This window comes from Balaenoptera musculus, chromosome 8 (assembly GCF_009873245.2).
Source record: "Balaenoptera musculus isolate JJ_BM4_2016_0621 chromosome 8, mBalMus1.pri.v3, whole genome shotgun sequence".
Lineage (NCBI taxonomy): Eukaryota > Metazoa > Chordata > Mammalia > Artiodactyla > Balaenopteridae > Balaenoptera > Balaenoptera musculus.
Genome location: NC_045792.1, coordinates 61,516,608 through 61,537,325, shown reverse-complemented (window position 1 = coordinate 61,537,325; position 20,718 = coordinate 61,516,608). Strand labels below are relative to the sequence as shown.

Below are 20,718 nucleotides of genomic sequence, written 5' to 3'. Positions count from 1 at the left end.
AGCTTAACCCCAGGGAGAGTAGTCCAGGTGAGCAATATTGAAGACCCAAGCCCAAAGGTAGGAGATGGATGAAAGATATTTTGTGAATGTAGGATCTAAAGTGTTTGGTGACTAGATAATTGAGGCAAAAAAGAGGGGGAAGTCAAGGGTGAGCTTGATATTTTACTCTTGGGTGAAACATCCATTTCCATATATATATATATATGTATATATAAAATCTCTCTAGAATACAATAAGCATTTCTCATTATTCCCAGGTGTCTATTAGAGTTTCCAGCACAAGGGAGATGCTCAGACCTGGACTTGACGGTGAGGAGGACCCATGGGTAACGAAGATGTGCCTTCTTGGCCCCCTTCCAGGTGGGCTCTGTGGAGCCACTGCCCCTCCCACTTCCAGATCCCTTTCCAGCCAGACTGGGGGAGGCAGGAGGCCACAGTCAGCTCTTGGTCATAGCAGGTCAGTGTGCAGATTGCCACCAGGCATCTCTGGGAAACCTGGGTAGTCACCCCTGTTCATTGCTTCACCAATATGTAAGTACACCCAGGGAGTGGAACATGGTGAGAGCTCGTGGTTTAAGTTGGCTGATCATTAATTCTTCATCTATCACCTCTGACATCCATCAGGGTCTGCTGCTGCTTCCCCATTCATCCACCATCATGGGCAATCCACCTCCCCAGCGAGAACTTGAGTTCCTTGAGTGCTCAGGAAATTTCTACCCCCTCACCTTGTGTTTCTAGTATATTTTAATTAAACATGAGGCTGGTTGTTGGATAGAGATACACTTATTTTATCATATCTTCGTTCCTAGGATTTTTAAATCAGAAATGAATGTTAATTTTGTGAAATACTTGAGCATCTGTTGAAATGACTAAGTGATTCTCTCCTTTGACTTATTAGTATATTAAATCTGTATTAATAGATTTCCTAACATTCTTACATCCCTGAATCCCACTTAGACATGGTACATTCGTCTTTCAATGTACTGCTGGGCTCTGTTACTAATATTTCACTTAGATTTTTGCATCAACATTCATGACTGAAATTGACTTATAGCGGAGGTTCTCAAAATGTGATCTGGAGACCGCTGGGGATCTCCAAGATCCTTTTAGAGGAGACCCCCTAAAAGGTCAAACGATCTTCATAGTAATACTAAGACATTATGATCCCCTTTTACTCTCATCACTCACGAGTATGCAGTAGAGTTTTCCAGAGACTACATAACATGTGATAGCTCAACAGATTGGTGTGGAAAAAGCAGATAGCAAATCCCATCCATCTTCTGTTTAGCCAGAAATTAAAACGGTTTTTGAAAAAATGTGAAACAATGCCAGTCTTATTTAAAGTTTTTACTTTCGAAGATGTAGTTACTTGAATACATGTCATTTATGTATTAACTTAATGGTTTTTTTATGGTTATCTTAATAAATTAATAAATACATAATCTAAAAACTTTTACTTAAGTTCTAGTATGTTAACTATTGGTAAATATTACTCACATAAACAAAAGCTCTTTAGGGTTTTCAGTGATTTTTTTCAAAGTGTAAAGATGTCCTGGGACCCAAAATTTGAGAACCGCTGGCTATAGTTTTCTTTCTGTCGTCTGCCTTTGTCAGACTTTGGTATCAGTGCTCTTCATGAAAAGAACTTGAGAGCTCTCCTTTTTTTTTTTTAATTGAGGTATAATTGACATGTAACATATTAGTTTCAGGTGTACAATAAAATGATTTGATATTTGTATTTTTGCTAAATGATCGCTGCAATAAGCGTAGTCATCTTCCACCACCACGCACAGTTACAATTGGTTTTCCTTGTGATGAGAATTTTTAAGATCTACTCTCAGCAACTTTCTCTTAGAGCTTTCCTTCTTGCTGTATGCTTTACATAAATTTATAACAGGGGAATAATAACTAATGATGTCATGTGATTACATATACTAAACATCTACTCATTGAAGACTTAACGGTAACTTTCACAATTTCCTTCCTTGTTACTGGTTTTTAGGTTTTAAATTTTCACCTTCACTCAATTTTGATAATTTATAATCTAGTAATAGCTATAACACTCAGATTTTCCTACTAATTGCTTTGTGCTGTGCAAAATATTTCCTTATATACTTTTGTGATATTTTCTACTTTCCCAATTTTGTATATTTTTAAAATCTTTAAAAAAATTAGACTAGCTAGTATCATCATTTTATAGAAATTTTATTTTTATTTTAGAAAACAGTTAATTTTTGTAATGACCCTATTTTTCTGGCTGCACCCTATTGAGTCACGTCAGCTGACCCAGACAGGCAGGCTGACCAGGGACTGGGGACCGTGACTCTGAGATATTTCCCGCAGATGATGGACAGGCACAGCTATAACCCATGCTGACACTAGAATGCAGCTGCGAGACTTGTTTATGTTCCCCTTAGAGCTCTTTTTTTTTTTTTTATTGTTATTTACTTTTCCCTATTTTTTATTTATTTATTTATTTATTTATTTATTTATTTATTTATGGCTGTGTTGGGTCTTCGTTTCTGTGCGAGGGCTTTCTCTAGTTGTGGCAAGCGGGGGCCACTCTTCATCGCAGTGTGCGGGCCTCTCACTATCGTGGCCTCTCTTGTTGCGGAGCACAGGCTCCAGATGCGCAGGCTCAGTAATTGTGGCTCACGGGCCTAGTTGCTCCGCGGCACGTGGGATCTTCCCAGACCAGGGCTCGAACCCGTGTCCCCTGCATTAGCAGACGGATTCTCAACCACTGCGCCACCAGGGAAGCCCTTCCCTATTTTTTAAAAACATCTTTATTGGAGTATAATTTCTTTACAGTGGTGTGTTAGTTTCTGCCTTATAACAAAGTGAATCAGCTATACATATACATATATCCCCATATCTCCTCCCTCTTGCGTCTCTCTCCCACCCTCCCTATCCCACCCCTCTAGGTGGTCACAAAGCACCGAGCTGATCTCCCTGTGCTATGCGGCTGCTTCCCACTAGCTATCGATTTTACATTTGGTAGTGTATATATGTCCATGCCACTCTCTCACCTCGTCCCAGCTTACCTTTCCCCCTCCCTGTGTCCTCGAGTCCATTCTCTACATCTGCGTCTTTATTCCTGTCCTGCCCCTAGGTTCTTTAGAACCTTTTTTGTGTGTGTGTGGATTCTATATATATGTGTTAGCATACGGTATTTGTTTTTCTCTTTCTGACTTACTTCACTCTGTATGACAGACTCTAGGTCCATCCACCTCACTACAAATAACTCAATTTTGTTTCTTTTGATGGCTGAGTAATATTCCATTGTATATATGTGCCACATCTTCTTTATCCATTCATCTGTCGATGGACACTTAGGTTGCTTCCATGTCCTGGCTATTGTAAATAGAGCTGCAATGAACATTGTGGTACATTATGTGGTACATAATTTTTGAATTATAGTTTTCTCAGGGTATATGCCCAGTAGTGGGATTGCTGGGTTGTATGGTAGTTCTATTTTTAGTTTTTTAAGGAACCTCCATACTGTTCTCCATAGTGGCTGTATCAATGTACATTCCCACAAACAGTGCAAGAGGGTTCCCTTTTGTCCACACCCTCTCCAGCATTTATTGTTCACAGAATTTTTTGATGGTGGCCATTCTGACTGGTGTGAGGTGATACCTCATTGTAGTTTTGATTTGCATTTCTCTAATGATTAGTGATGTTGAGCATCCTTTCATGTGTTTGTTGGCAATCTGTATATCTTCTTTGGAGAAATGTCTATTTAGATCTTCTGCCCATTTTTGGATTGGGTTGTTTGTTTTTTGATATTGAGTTGCATGAGCTGCTTGTAGATTTTGGAGATTAATCCGTTGTCAGTTGCTTCATTTGTAGATATTTTCTCCTATTCTGAGGGTTGTCTTTTCTTCTTGTTTATATTTTCCTTTGCTGTGCAAAAGCTTTTAAGTTTCATTAGGTCACATTTATTTTTGTTTTTATTTCCATTTCTCTAGGATGTGGGTCAAAAAGGATCTTGCTGTGATATATGTCATAGAGTGTTCTGCCTATGTTTTCCTCTAAGAATTTTATAGGGTCTGGCCTTACATTTAGGTCTTTAATCCATTTTGAGTTTATTTTTGGGTATGGTGTTAGGGAGTGTTCTAATTTCATTTGTTTACATGTAGCTGTCCAGTTTTCCCAGCACCACTTATTGAAGAGACTGTCTTTTCTCCGTTGTATATTCTTGCCTCCTTTATCAAAAATAAGGTGACCACATGTGCATGGGTTTATCTCTGGGCTTTCTATCCTGTTCCATTGATCTACATTTCTGTTTTTGTGCCAGTACCATACTGTCTTGATTACTGTAGCTTTGTAGTGTAGTCTGAAGTCAGGGAGCCTGATTCCTCCAGCTCCGTTTTTCGTTCTCAAGATTGCTTTGGCTATTAGGGGTCTTTTGTGTTTCCATACAAATTGTGAAAAATTTTGTGCTAGTTTTGTGAAACATGCCATTGGTAGTTTGATAGGGATTACACTGAATTTGTAGTTTGCTTTCAGTAGTATAGCCATTTTCACAATGTTGATTCTTCCAGTCCATGAATATGGTATACCACTCCATCTGTCTGTATCATCTTTAATTTCTTTCATCAGTGTCTTATAGTTTTCTGCATGCAGGTCTTTTGTCTCCTTAGGTAGGTCTATTCCTAGGTATTTTATTCTTTTTGTTGCAATGGTAAATGGGAGTGTTTTCTTAATTTCTCTTTCAGATTTTTCATCATTAGTGTATAGGAATGCAAGTGTTTTCTGTGCATTAATTTTGTATCCTGCTACTTTACCAAATTCATTGATTAGCTCTAGTAGTTTTCTGGTAACATCTTTAGAATTCTCTATGTATAGTATCATGTCATCTGCAAACGGTGACAGCTTTACTTCTTCTTTTCCGATTTGGATCCCTTTTATTTCTTTTTCTTCTCTGCTGTGGCTGAAACTTCCAAAACTATATTGAATAATAGTGGTGAGAGTGGACAACCTTGACTTGTTCTGATCTTAGAGGAAATGCTTTCAGTTTTTCACCATTGAGGACGATGTTGGCTATGGCTTTGTCAGATATAGCCTTTATTATGTTGAGGTAAATTCCCTCTGTGCCTACTTTATGGAGGGTTTTTATCATAAATGGGTGTTGAATTTTGTCAAAAGCTTTTACTGCATCTATTGAGATGATCATATGGTTTTTCTCCTTCAATTTGTTAATATGGTGTATCACATTGATTGATTTACATATATTGAAGAATCCTTGCATTCCTGGGATAAACCCCACTTGATCATGGTGTATGATCCTTTTAATGTGCTGTTGGATTCTGTTTGCTAGTATTTTGTTGAGGATTTTATATTCATCAGTGATGTTGGCCTGTAGTTTTCTTTCTTGTGACATCTTTGTCTGGTTTTGGTATCAGGGTGATGGTGGCCTTGTAGAATGAGTTTGGGAGTGTTCCTCCCTCTGCTATATTTTAGAAGTGTTTGAGAAGGATAGGTGTTAGCTCTTCTCTAAATGTTTGATAGAATTCACCTGTGAAGCCATCTGGTCCTGGGCTTTTGTTTGTTGGAAGGTTTTTAATCACAGTTTCAATTTCAGTGCTTGTGATTGGTCTGTTTATATTTTCTATTTCTTCCTGGTACAGTCTCAGAAGGTTGTGCTTTTCTAAGAATTTGTCCATTTCTTCCGATTGTCCATTTTGTTGACATATAGTTGCTTGTAGTAATCCCTCATGATCCTTTGTATTTCTGCAGTGTCAGTTGTTACTTCCCCGTTTTCATTTCTAATTCTATTGTTTTGAGTCTTCTCCCTTTTTTTCTTGATGAGTGTGGCTAATGGTTTATCAGTTTTGTTTATCTTCTCAAAGAACCAGCTTTTAGTTTTATTGATCTTTGTTATTGTTTCCTTCATTTCTTTTTCATTTATTTCTGATCTGATCTTTATGATTTCTTTCCTTCTGCTAGCTTTGGGGTTTTTTTTTGTTCTTCTTTCTCTAATTGCTTTAGGTGTAAGTTTAGGTTGTTTATATGAGATGTTTCTTGTTTCTTGAGGTACGATTGTATTGTTATAAAATTCCCTCTTAGAACGGCTTTTGCTGCATCCCTTAGGTTTTGGGTGGTCGTGTTTTCATTGTCATTTTTTTCTAGTTATTTTTTGATTTCCTCTTCGATTTCTTCAGTGATCTCTTGGTTATTTAGTAGTGTATTGTTTAGCCTCCATGTGTTTGTATTTTTTACAGATTTTGTTCCTGTAATTGATATCTAGTCTCATAGCGTTGTGGTCGGAAAAGATACTTGATATGATTTCAGTATTCTTAAATTTACCAAGGCTTGATTTGTGACCCAAGATATGATCTATCCTGGAGAATGTTGAATGAGCACTTGAGAAGAAAGGGTATTCTGTTGTTTTTGGATGGAATGTCCCATCAATATCAATTAAGTCCATCTTGTTTAATGTATCATTTAAAACTTGTGTTTCCTTATTTATTTTCATTTTGGATGATCTGTCCATTGGTGAAAGTAGGGTGTTAAAGTCCCCTACTATGATTGTGTTACTGTCGATTTCCCCTTTTATGGCTGTTAGTATTTGCCTTATATATTGAGGTGCTCCTATGTTGGGTGCATAAATATTTACAATTGTTATATATTCTTCTTGGATTGATCCCTTGATCATTATGTAGTGTCCTTCTTTGTCTCTTGAAATAGTCTTTGTTTTAAAGTCTATTTTGTCTGATAAGAGAATTGCTACTCCAGCTTTCTTTTGATTTCCATTTGCATGGAATATCTTTTTCCATCCCCTCCCTTTCAGTCTATATGTGTCCCTAGATCTGAAGTGGGTCTCTTGTAGACAGCTTATCAAATCAACAAACAAATCTACCAATGATATTAAGCTCTAAATAGTAAACTAAGTTAAACATAAAACCAGACAAATTAGATGCAGAAAGTAAACCCCAAGTCTACAGTTGCTACAAAAGTCCACCGCCTCAGTTTTGGGATGATTCATTGTCTATTCAGGTATTCAGCAGATGCAGTTACATCAAGTTGGTTGTGGAGATTTAATCTGCTGCTCCTGAGGCTGCTGGGAGAGATTTCCCTTTCTCTTCTTTGTTCGCACAGCTCCCGGGGTTCAGCTTTGGATTTGGACCCGCCTCTGCGTGTAGGTCGCCTGAGGGCATCTGTTCTTCGCTCAGACAGGACGGAGTTAAAGGAGCAGCTGATTAGGGGGCTCTGGCTCACTCAGGCCTGGGGGAGGGAGGGGTACGGATGCGGGGCGAGCCTGCGGCAGCAGAGGCCCACGTGACATTGCAGCAGCCTGAGGCGCGCCGTGCGTTCTCCCGGGGATGTTGTCCCGGGATCACGGGACCCTGGCAGTGGCGGGCTGCACAGGCTCCCGGGAGGGGCGGTGTGGAGAGTGACCTGTGCTCGCACACAGGCTTCTTGGTGGCGGCAGCAGCAGCCTTAGCGTCTCATGCCCGTCTCTGGGGTCCGCGCTGATAGCCGCGGCTCGCGCCCATCTCTGGAGCTCGTTTAGGCGGCGCTCTGAATCCCCTCTCCTCACGCACCCTGAAACAATGGTCTCTTGCTTCTTCGGCAGCTCCAGACTTTTTCCCAGACTCCCTCCCGGCTAGCTGTGGTGCACTAGCCCCTTCAGGCTGTGTTCACACAGCCAACCCCAGTCCTCTCCCTGGGATCCGACCGAAGCCCCGAGCCTCAACTCCCAGCTCCCAGCCCCTGCCCTCCCCGGCGGGTGAGCAGAGAAGCCTCTCCAGCTGGTGAGTGCTGGTTGGCACCGATCCTCTGTGAGAGAATCCGACTGAAGCCCGAGCCTCCCTGGGATCCGACCGAAGGATCCCAGAGAAGTGAGAAAATACAGAAACAAAGGGAAACAGTCAAAGGAGACCAAATAATAATAGTTTAATCATTAAGCATAGTCAAGGACTTTTAGTTCCTCCTTGAGGGCTATAGATAATACTCTGAGCCCTATCCTGTTAACTGTTTTGCAGACACTGAAGACCCCACCAGGTGGAGGAAGATGACTACATGATGACCAAATTGAAGCCATGACATAAGCTACTTCGCTTCACACAATTCCGAGAACTGACCTGAAAGAAATGGGAACAAACCCTGGAACTAAAGGTTAACGTACTTAAAACAACCAAGATGACGCTGATGAGACCACCACATTACTGATTTCAAGATGACTGTCAGAGCTGACTGTGCTGTTCTGCTCCCTCCCTCCACCTACAACCCTGAAACTCCCCTTTAAAAGCCCCTGTCCCCGGAGCAGCAACTGGGAGTTGGTTCTCGGACAGGAGTCCACCCTCTCCCCCTGCTGCCAGCCTCTGAAATAAAGCAACCTTTCCTTTCCTACCAACACTTGTCTTTCAAGCGGCGAGCAGCCAGACCTGGGTTCGGTAACACTAAGAAGGTTAGACTCTATCTTATAGTCCAGTGATGGGAACTATTGCCCTTCGAGTGCAGAGGAGGCAAAAAAGAAAACCTGTACTAAAGAAAAATTAATCTGGCAGTTGAGGAGGTGCATAGATATAAGAGCCCAAATGAAATATGATGAGGACTACAAGAGTGGCAAGGAGGAAAAAGTAATTTCAAAAAACATTGTTTCTACAGACTCAATAAGATTTGATGACCAATAAAAAAAAAAAGAAAGAAAAAAAAAGATTTGATGACCAATAATGCTTAAAATGGAGGAAAGAAAAAATGTCTCACACACACACACACACACACACACACACACACACGCACACACACACACATACATGCACACACACAACTTCCAGGTACTGAACTCAAGTGATTGCGTAGATAAAAGCTAACCATGATAATAGTTGGCATTTATTATTTACTCTGGGCCAAACCCTTTATGTGCATTATTTCATAGACTCCTCTCACTAAACCTGAGAAATTGGTACTATTATTAACCCTCATTTTACAGATGAAGAAATTGAAGCTCAGTGATCAATTTCTTTGCCCAAATACGTGGCCTAACAGGGATTCAAACCCAGGACTGTCTGAAGTTAGAAGAATTTGGTGCTCCTAACCAATACACTATACTGCCTCTACATTTACTCTTGACCCAGAAAGGGAATATCATAGCAGTAGCAGACATAGGGAGGGTGTGAGGGGTGAAGATGAATTAAGTTTGTATTTGGTAATTTTGGAGGTACCTGTGGGATGTCCAGCTACAGTTGTCCAGGGATTAAGAAAGCAGCCAAGGATGATGTGATATGAGAGGTAACAAGTATGGGTGAGGGTTGCAGCCTTGAGAAAGGCTATTTTAAGAGGAAAAGGAGCAAAGGGAGCGAGGAGAACCTGAGGAAAGAAGCTGAAAGGAATGAGCAGAAGGGCAGGGGGAGAAGCAGGACAGAGCATGGAAGCTGGGGAGAGAGCTTAGGTTTCAAGAAGAAGGGTAGTCAATAATGTAAAATGCTGCACAAAATCTAGTCCTATAAGAATGGGAAAAGAGGCCTTTTGATTTGGCCATTGGCATGTTGTGGGTAACCTCAATAAGTCAGGATTCCATGGTCTGATGGCTAAAGAAGGAGAATGAACAGGAGGTGACAAAGAGGCCACAACAGAGATAGATTTCCTTTTCAGAAGAATGGTCCCCAAGTACAGTGGCTAGTCTGGGCTGCTGATGCTTCCGGCTTCAGGAGTCAAGGACGTAGATACTAATACACTAGCATGACCCTAATAACCATTTATTTCTCAGCCTTAGTCTTCAAGGGGACTGTTTGTTCTCACAGCCATCACTTCTTATAAGTGTTTTGGGTAATATAATTTTCTTTGACAGCTTGCCGAGAAACATCACATACCTTTTAATCCACAGAGTAGAATCCTCTTTCCTTTTGTCTTTATGGATAAAATGCCCAAATATCCCCTGAAAATATATTCTGCTTTTTTTTCCTAGACCTTAATTGACTTTAACAAAAGTGATTCCTTGCCTTCAAGGTGGAGAGATGTCCAACAAGTTTCTGCAGCTTAACATCTCCATCCTTGCCTCTGAAGCCTGCCAGGTGTGTTGTGTGTCCCTCCCTCCACGGATGCCCTGGAGAGCACTGGTGCTGGCTTCCCTTCTGGGGGAGGCAAGGATTCCTTCTGGGTAAGTTCTCCACCCACCATCTCTCTCCTCTCTGGCAGCGCTCCTGGGGGACTGGGCAGCTGGCAACCAGCTGGGAAAGATTCTGGTTGTCACCTGGTGGCTTGACACGAGGGCCCCTGGTGGAGCTGCTGTGACCATGGGAGGTTAGAATCTTCAGGATCCTCAGGGACCCCCTGTAGATAATGTCAAGAACCATCTTTTGAGAATTGAATAGTCCTTTCTAAAAAAGCTTCCTTTGGATTTTCAGAAACATTCTACTCCAGATAAGGAAAAGGATCCTCCCTTTATATTTTCAGGGGTTTGGTTTCCTTTTTCCTTGCTTCTGGAATTGAATCACTACTGGTCGCAGTATGGGGTAGGGCAGGCAACTCTATGGCTTCAAAAGATCTATTTCATCCTATTTGGGGAAGAATCATACATTCTTTATTGCTGCTCAATTCTCACCAGACTTATTATTAACATACATTAAAGTTAAATTAGCAGACAAAATATATCACAAGATTAATAATCTACAGCTTGCATATCAAGATTGATGACCCAAAAACCTTTAAGTCTCATCAGGGGTCCTTATCAGTTTGCAGAGAGCAGGCTCTGGCATAATCAGCTGTTACAAGTGCCCAACCCTCCTGGACCCCAGCAGAAATATCCTCCTATCCTTTCCTTTTCTGGATCATCACAAGTCTGCTCCCATCAGGCAGTGTGGTTCTTCCACCTCCCAACCTAGATCTACCAGGAACTGCATTTCCCTGCTCAGTTACCAGCCCTCAGGGCCACTGCCACCACACTCCTCTGTGTCCCCACTCTTCTCCACTGAGTTAGTGGAACCCCAGTGGTGTCATTTCCTTGGTGAAATGAGGGAGAATGTCTCTCTGCTTTGTGCTACCCTCCATGAGTACTGCTTGGATCCTACTGTTTAATAGGGACTTCAGTGAAATTCTTCTTTCAGTTCTGGTTTAAGGACTTCACCCTTGCTTTCTTTGGGATGAGTCTAGCAGAGTCAATAATGGGAGACAATGAAGGGATACTTGTACAACCACATGCATAGCAGCATTATTCATAATAGCTAAAACATGAAAGCAACCCAAGTGTCCATTGATGGATGAATGGTTAGGTAAAATGTGGTTATATGCATACAATGGAATATTATTCATCCTTTAAAAGGAAGGAAACTCTAGCATATGCTACAACATAGATGAAACTATAGGACATTATACTAAGTGAAATAAGCCAGTCAAAAAAGACAAAACTGTTTGACTCTACTTATAATAGATATTTAGAATAGTCAAAATCATAAAGACAAAGTAGAAAGGAGCTTGCTGGGGCTGGGGAGAGGAAGGAATGGGGAGTTAGAGTTTCAGTTTTGCAAGGTGAAAAAAAGTTATGGAGATGGATGGTGGTGATGGTTGCACAATAATAAAAATGTATTTAACACCACTGAACTGTACGCTTGAAATGGTTAAGATGGTAAGTTTTATGTGTATTTTACTACATTTTTTTAAATTGGAAATAAAAAGAATGGAAGACACCACGATGTTCTCAGAATATCCCCCTTAAGATGATTAAGGTTTCTTCATCTCCTCAGACTCTTTATACCTGGATCATTCTTCCCCCAATATAAATTCTTCCTCAGGAGTCTCTTCAGCCCTAAGCAAACTGACTTCTGCTAATTCCATCCCACCAGTTCAAACATCCCTGGAAAAGTCTGAAACTCAGACTCAAGCTGAAACCCACTCGTACATAAGGACATTAACTATGTCTTATAGATAGTCCATACACCAGAATTGTTGGGGTTAATTTCTATGTTACACTTAAGATTCTGGGCACAGGATCAAAAAATAAGAAGCAAGAAATAAGCTCTTAATGCCTGTTGAAGCTTGATTTAAGAACCAATGAAAAAAACTGTTTCTGTTTCAGGGAGGGGGTCTGGCTCCTCAAGCAGAGTCCTGGAGGTGCCCTAAGAGTCCAGGTCCTCAGCCCTGTCGGCCCAGAAACTCAACTGTGTCAAGATGCTCGCCGTGAGGAGGCTCACAGGAAATGAGTCCCAGACTCGATGGGAGGATATATAAACACAAAGGTGGGTGTATTAATGTGGGACCGGGGCAGTTCACTTCTAGTGAATGTAATATGTGATATGGGATATGTACATCCACCCCTCCCAACTTCTGCTGCCAAACTTTTCTGATGGACAACGAAGGTCAGGCATCATCCTCAGGGGCATCTCATCCAGGTATGGGAGGGACCTACCGAAGCATTGCCCCATCACCGTTCCAGTAAGCAGAATGCTCATGACGCTGGGCAGGGTAGCAAACACCTGCTCTCTGATTTCCCTTCTTTCAGGCTCCATGAATACCCATCTCGTGTTAACACTGTCTGTCTTCAGGATAGACTGTAATACAATGGCTCAGACCATAGGTTTCTTAACCACAGACACACAGTGGTGCTATGCACAGTGCACTACACCCTAAACAATGTGATCAGATTCAGGTGTTCCCTATTATCCTCAATCATCTGTTTATAAAGAATGTCCTGGCTTGTAATAAGGCTAGCCCAGTGCCTGCACATAGTAGACATTTAAGGAAGGTTAATAAAGCTCCACCTATTACAGAAAGCTAGTCTCACTCATTATGCTCAATTCTAGGTCATCCTCGAGTTCTAGGGCCACATGAGTTTGCCCCTATATACAGTGAACACACATAGTAGGCATTCTAGTTTTCTCAGAATAATAATCATTTGGAACAATATACATTAACAAAAGTGGAATAGGGAAAATTTAAACTATTGATATATGACTGTATTAATCTCAGGTGTTTGCATCCTGAAACCCATTCCAACAAGATTGTGGTTTCAACTTGCTTTGAGTGAAATCAAATTGACTTGGAACAAGATTGTGAACATGATAATGTAGTTGAAATGATAAGTATGGTCAAAAATGAGTATTTCCAGCCGTTGCTATTTATCGATAACTTTAATACACTCTGGAGCATTTTATTTATTTATTTGGTTGTGCCAGGTCTTAGTTGCAGCAGGCGGGCTCCTTAGTTGTGGCATTCGAACTCTTAGTTGCGGCATGCATGTGGGATCTTGTTCCCTGACCAGGGATAGAACCCAGGCCCCCTGCATTGGAAGCGTGGAGTCTTAACCACTGCACCACCAGGGAAGTCCCTCTGGAGCATTTTATATCTCTTTTTGCATCTTGAAAAAGTTTTGGTCTATTTTTCCTAATTTAAGGGGTGGAAGAGGCTGACTTGCTTTTACGCCACTAATTTCTGTCCAACTCAAAATATAAATATCCAGAATAAGAACTCTAAAAGGATGTATTCCAAGGGGTTAGTAGGGATTTTCTTTGGGTTGATGGGGTATGAGTGTTCTTTAGGTTCTTCTTAGGCTTATCTCTTCATTTAATCAACAGGCATTTGTAAGGGGCTCTATCTGCACCAGGTATCTAGGCACAAGGGATACTTCAATGAGCAAAATGGACAAAAATCTAATGGGATGGGGAGGCAGATAATAAGCAAAGAAGTAAAAAATATAGCAGTTGATAATAAATGATATCAAGTAAAATAAATCAGGGATGAGGGATAGTGAATGCTAAATAGAAGGATATTTGCAATTTAAAAAAATCTCTTGTCAGGGAAGAACTGATAGAGACATCTGAGGAAAGACCTGAAGGTGGTAAGGGTGAAGGCTAGGCAGATATCTGGGGGTTAGAGCATTCTAGGCACAGAGGATGGCAAGTGCTAAAGACCTGAGGTGGGAGCATGTCTGAGATGTATAAAAACCCACTGGGAGGTCAGTATGCTAGGAGAGGCATAACCACAGGGAAATCAGAGAAGTTAGGTGGGAAAGGCAGCTTCTGTGGGACCTTATGGGCTAGTGTAAATACATTGGCTCTTACTCCAAGTAGAATGAGAGGACATCAAGTGGAGTAGCAGTTAAACCCATTTTAACAAGTTCACTCTTGCTCCTATGTTGAAACAAGACTGTTGGGAGAGGGCACGGGACAAAGCAAGATCAGTCGGGAGGCTATTGCAATAATCAGGTCAAGAAACTTACATGTGAGTGGTAGCAGTGGACTTGGTGAGAAGCAGAGTCTGGACATACATTAAAGTAAACGCCAACAGAATTTCCAGAGAGACTGAATGTGAGGTATGAAAAGGAGAAGTAAAAAATGACCCCAGTGGTTTTGGCCTGAGCAACTGGAAGTATGATGTCGCCATTTCCTGAAATGAAAAATTCTGAACAATGTACATTAACCAATGTGGCATAGGAAGGATTTGAACTATTTATATATGACTATATTGATCTCGGGTGTTCTCCTCCTGAGATGACTTCTTTAGATGACTATAAGATACAAGAATTCTGGGGGAAGATTGGGAGTTTGTATTTGATCACGTTAAGTTTGAATTGCCTATGGTCATTCAAGAGGGAGATGTCAAGTAGACAGATGGATATACGAACATGGAGTTCAGGGGAAAGATCCAGCCTGCATATGTAAACCATCAGCATATTGTTGTTATTTAAACTCATGACATAGGACAAGATCACCAAGGAAACTGAGATTTGAGTTCTGGAGCACTTCAACGTTTACAGGGTTGGGGGAAAATGAGAAGGAATTGACAGAGAACTGACCATTACATTTAGCAATGTGGGTTTATTGAAATCTCAACAAGGGCAGTTTTAAAGGAGTGGTGAGAGTGAAAGCTTTCTTTGGAGTAAACTCAAGAGAGAATTTGATGGGCAGAATTGAAGATGGCAAGTATAGGTAACTCTTTCAAGAAATTTTATTGTAACTGGGAACACGGAAATGGAGTAGCACCTAAATGTGGATATGGAAGTCGAGAGAAGGTTTTATGACTTTTTTAATATGAGAAAAATTACAGAACACATGTACTCTGCCAGGAATTATCAAGTAGAGAGAAGGAACTGATAATGAGAGGAAAAGATGGAAGAATTGCTGGGGCAATGTTCCTTAACAGATAAGAGGGGAAGAGAACTTAGAGGGGAACACAGCAGGTGATACACAGTAACAGGAGGAAAGGCAGAGAAAAGAGGTGCCTTTCTACATTTCTATACTTTCTGAGTTCTCTCCCACCATGGAAGAAAGTTATACTTGCTCTTAAACTGCAGGCTGCGAAAGACTGAAGTCTCAATACAAATGACCCAATCAGAGTCCTTTCTTCAAGAGCATCATTTGACATCTCTGGGCCTCAGCTTTGGCACCTGAAAAATGGAAGCCTTCTTTAAATTTGAAGTCAGGAATTCAGTTTAAGTTTGCGTGGCATCACAAAGAAAATGTTTTTTGTGCATTGACTGTATCACAGGTTGCCGTGGTGTAGGGGAAAGACCTACATTCAGAAACATGGGCTTGTGTCCTAGCTTTGTGACCTTGGACAAGGCATGGAATCCCTCGGAGGTTCTTTCTCCAAACTAAAGTGGTTGTAAAAGGATCACAGCAATTTCAGAGGGATATCTCCCATTATGGGAAATGCTTTGCAAACCCTACAGTTCCATGAAAAAGAATGTTTTATAATGGTTCTCAGAATGGAGGCTTTAGCCCAGTTTGTTCCATCTTCACTCGTTATTGCTTTAAAAAACAAACAAACAAACAAACAACAGAAATTGTCCCCACAAACACTGGCTGTGTTCAACTAGGAGGCAGGAATGTTTTCTTTCCTTTCTTTCTTTGGGACATTTTCCCATTCTCCCTTCCTGGAGGCCAGCCTTTCTCCTAATATAGGTCTGAGGCTCCCAGCCCCAGCCAGGCAGCCACACCCCATCTGTGCAGGTGGCACTGTCCCCCAGAAGCTGCCTCAGCTGTCCTAGTTACTCCCTGTTGTCTCCACCACCCAAGCTGTGAACTCACAATTACATACTACCTTCTGGAGGCTCTACCCCAGCCCTACCACAACAGATGCCGTTTGGGAAGAGTTGAAGCAACTGCTGTAAACATTGGGGGGAACTCGACTAGCAGGGTTGGCGTAGCTCTGCAGACAGAGCTGCTCAGGGAGGATTCCTCTGGGTGTGGGAGGGATGACAGGAATAGGACTCCTCGAGCTATTCTTTTTTTTTTCTTGAAATGTTTTTATTTTTTATCTCTCTATATTTTTTAATTGGAGTATATTTTATTTACAATGTGTTAATTTCTGCTGTACAGCAAAGTGATTCAGTTATACATATATATGCATTCTTTTTTTTAATATTCTTTTCCATTATGGTTTATCATAGGATATTGAATATAGTTCCCTGTGCTGTACAGTAGGACCTTGTTTATCCATTCTGTATATAAAAGCTTAATCTGCTACACCCAACCTTCCATTCCGCCCCTCCCCCAACCCCCCCCCCCCCTTGGCAACCACCAGTCTGTTCTCTATGTCTGTGATTCTGTTTCTGTTTCATGAACCTGTCTCAAGCTATTCTTTTGGCTCCTCCCAAACATACTGTTTCTGGCAAATTCTGGTCACTCCCAGCGTCTCAAGCCTCTTGTCTTTATACAGTCTTATCCCATCAGGCCTGTGTCAGCACCAGATTGCCAGGAGCATGCCAAGTTTTCCATGCCACATTTCCATTCTACAAGCCAAGGTTGAAACATTCCAGAAAGCAAAGTGTTACCATTGCTTTATGTGCGATGCTTTATTTGCAGTGCTCAGTGGGGAATTCTGATCAGGTAGCATCAATATACTTTAGTTTAAAATCCTTGAAGAGGAAAACCAAGGAAACTCCAATTCAAGTAATATTCTGCCTAGGTCATGGTTGATTGCTTGGAGTGGGTTAGGTACTCCATCTGTGTTCTCTTATAAAGTTTACCCCGGTCAACTAGATTTGTCTGCCGAGGTCCTTTGTTCAGGATGACATTTTTGCACAATGCACAGGCCAGAGCCCTGTGCAGAGGAAGGGATGGAGTGGGTGGGCTGCCCATGTGGCCTGGCAGAGACAACAAGCTGAAGATGTGGCCACGCAGCAGGAGGCTGCTGAAAGAAAAGAAACCCATAATTAGAGCCACAAGAGCATCAGGACCAGAGGGGAGGGCCACCTCCTGCCTTCCCTTATCCAAATTAAAGGAAATATATTTTTGGAATAAATCTAAGTATAAGTAAGCCCTAAGAGACAAAAACAATAGTTCATTTAGTATATTAGTTTCTCACTGCTGCTGTAACACATTATCACAGATCTACTGGCTTTAAACAGCACAAATTTATTCTCTTACAGTTCTGGAAGCTAGAATTATAAAATCAGTTTCACTGGGCTAAAGTCAAGATATCAGCAGGGCTGGTTCCTTCCAAAGGCTCTGAGGGGAAAATCCTTTTCCTTGCCCTTTTCAGCTTCTAGTGGTGCCTGCATTCTTTGGTTTGTGTCCCCTTCCTCCATCTTCAAAGTCTGTCACTCCAATTGCTGCTCTGGCATCACATCACCTTCTTCTCTGCCCCTTCTGTGTCCTTCTTATAAAGAATATTGTGACCACATTGGGCCCACGAGGCAATCCAGGATAGTCTCAACTCAAGATCTTTAATTTCACTGCAGCTATAAGGCAGTATTCACAGATTCTAGGATTTGGGATGTGGTATATTTGGGGGGCTGTTACTGAGCCTACCACAATTTAAGCTTAAAATGTCCATAGGTGCTCATTTGTTCAAAGGATAAAATAGAAATGAATCATTTTCAAAGTTAAAAGCTAATGACAAGCCCACAACAGCCTGGAAATTTAAGAAGCAAATACTCTAAGCACCAGCTTGGTCAGGGCACCAGTCTCCCCAGGGGAATCTCAGCAGTGAGAGGGGTTCAGTACTGTCATATATGCTCAAACAGTGACAAGAGATGTTCATTCTTTCTTTTTTCAGCAAACACTTGCTGAGGGCCTACTCTTTGCTGGGCCCTCTTACCAAGCTGAGGATGTGGGGAGTGAGACATGTGCTTATGGTCTATTTCAGGAGAAGAGTAGAAGAACCAAAATGCAGGCAGCACACGAACATATGAGGGACACATATAAAGTGTGCAGGAGTGCTGAGGAGAGAAAAGAATTATTGCTCTCTTGAAATTACCAGGAACCCAGATAAATGCCTGCCTTCATCCCACTCCAAGATTAAGAAAGCAGGATGTGCCATCTGTCCCTCTAGTAACATGGAGGGACCGTGCAGGGAACATGAGAAGAGGGAATGGAGGGGAGAGGCAAAGTACTAAGAAATCCACAGTACAAAGTGAGGCATCTTTAGATTCCAAAGCCAAAAATAGACTTTTGATTGAATCAAAGGAAGAAGATTTATTCATTCATTCATTCATGCAATAAATATTTATTGAGCATTACCAATTGCTAGGCACTGTTCTAGGCCTAGGATACAGCAGAAGTTAAAACAAAGCAATTCCTGTCCTCATGGATCTTATCTCCCGGCAGGAAGAGAAAGACAGTAAGCAAGTTGGTAAGATATTGTAGTATGTCATCTGGTGATATGTCTTACAGAGACAAATTAAGCAAGCAAGTCACATTGAGTACTGATGGAAAGGATTGGTCCTTTCTTTAGTATTTATGGAGCACCTACTAAACATAGTATTTATGAGCATCTACTCTGTGCTGGACAGTGTGATAAATGCTGCAGAGCAGAGGTGAATTTATTCACTCATTTGTTAAATATTTATTAAACGTTATCTATGTGACAGTCACTGTGATAAGCCCTGGGGACACAGAATCTCTGGCCTAGTGGAATGTCCAGACTAATGTGAGCCAGCCATTTAACAATTAAATCTTCAGAAGTAACAGCTATGAATAGAATGTAATATGTACATCTCCTTTTTTTTTTTTATAAATTTATTTATTTATTTTATTTTTGGCTGCCTTGGGTCTTTGTTGCTGCGCGCGGGCTTTTCTCTAGTTGCGGCGAGCAGGGGCTCCTCTTCGTTGCGGTGCGCGGGCTTCTCATTGGGTGGCTTCTCTTGTTGCAGAGCACAGGCTCTAGGTGCGCGGGCTTCAGTAGTTGTGGCACTCGGGCTCAGTAGTTGTGGCTCGCGGGCTCTAGAGCGCAGGCTCAGTAGTTGTGGCGCATGGGCTCAGTTGCTCCGCTTCATGTGAGATCTTCCCAGAGCAGGGCTCGAACCTGTGTCCCCTGCATTGGCAGGCGGATTCCTAACCACTGAATCACCAGGGAAGCCCTGTACATCTCCTTTAATTGGGGGATTGGGGCAGGCATCTCTAAGGAAGTGATATTTGAACTCAGACCCAAATAAGAGTGAAAGATATAAACAGTTGTTATAAACTATTGTAATTAGAGAAGTATGGCATTGTCACGAGAGCTGGGCAACTAGATCAGTGTAAGAAAACAGGGAGGCCAGAACCAGACTCATAAATATGTGAAAACTGATATATGACAGCGGTGGCATTGCAGGTTAGTGACCAGGTATGAGCAATTTAATAAATGTTACTAAGACAAGGCATTATCCATATAGAAAAAATTAAACTGGATCCCTTCTTCACATCATACACAGAAATCAATTCCAGGTGGTTGAGAGACTTAAAAATAAAAGGGAAAACCTTTGTCTTGCCAGAGAAAATACAGAATATCTTGAACTTAGGTAAGAATAGACAAGTCACAAAGAGCACTAACCATAAAGGGAAAAGATTGAAGATTGATACATATGATTATATCACAATTTCAAACTTTTATTCATCCAAAGACAGAGGGAGAAGGAAGGAAGACGGGAAGGAAGAATAAGTTGCCTACTGGGAGAAAACATTTGTAACATTTGATATAATTGGCAAAGAGGTGGTCTCTAAAATGTATAAAAGACTCCTAAAATTCAGTAAGAAAAAGACAACTCAATACAAAAATGGGCAGAAGTCATGAGGAGCCTTTTTTTTTTCAAAGAAAGAATCTCCATGAGAAAAAAAACCTATGGAAGATGTTCAACCTCCTTAGCAATTAGGTAATGAAATTAGTTCATAAGCCATCAATTGTGAAATTGATTAATAGATTAATCGATTAATTTCACAATTAATAGATTGCCAAAAATTAAGGTATCTGACAAAAATACCCTGGCATCTGGAGGTGTTGGTGGGGGAGGTCCATTATTTATGTGCCTGTAGTGGTGGGTGTTTGGGGGCTGGGGGTGAGAGTCCATTTCCTGGCTCCTCTGTCTTACTCAGGCCTGGGAAGCGGGGATTTACCTTTGCCACTGGCAGTGGGAGAATTGATGGGGGAGGGGGTTACCAAGGTTCTGAAATGTGCTGTAAAGAACCCCCATAGCCGTCTATGCCTGCAATTCTGCATCCTCTTTGGTCTTGTGTTGGGTACCTATCACCTCTCTCTCCCAACAGAGAATGAATGAATGAATGAATGCTTTGTCTTCTTTACCTCGATCACACACAGCCCCCCCCCCCACCCCCAAACACCTGGCCCCGGGACCAGGCTCAGAGTAGGAGCTCATTATGGATGTCTACTGAATGTATTTCGGTGCTCTTTGAATTGGCGTGAATTCCCATTTCTTTGACCAGCATACACTTACTTGCTCCAGGCTTGCTACAGTTTAAACAAGCAGAGGAGAGGGAGTGCTCCGTCAGGGATGCTCAGAGTGTGAGCCGAGAGGACCAGGATGCAGAGGGAGCCGCGTAATAAACAAGGGACCTTA

General features: G+C 41.5%; 1 protein-coding gene across 1 annotated transcript in view; it reads left to right on the top strand.

The window, feature by feature from the left end:
• OVCH2 (ovochymase 2) overlaps positions 1-20,702 on the top strand; it is a 39,933-nt gene extending 19,231 nt beyond the window's left edge. The window contains exon 16 of the mRNA XM_036861310.1: positions 20,605-20,702. Within this exon, the coding sequence (XP_036717205.1) occupies positions 20,605-20,702 (98 nt within the window). The remainder of the gene's footprint in view (positions 1-20,604) is intronic.
• Positions 20,703-20,718: the final 16 nt, after the last annotated feature.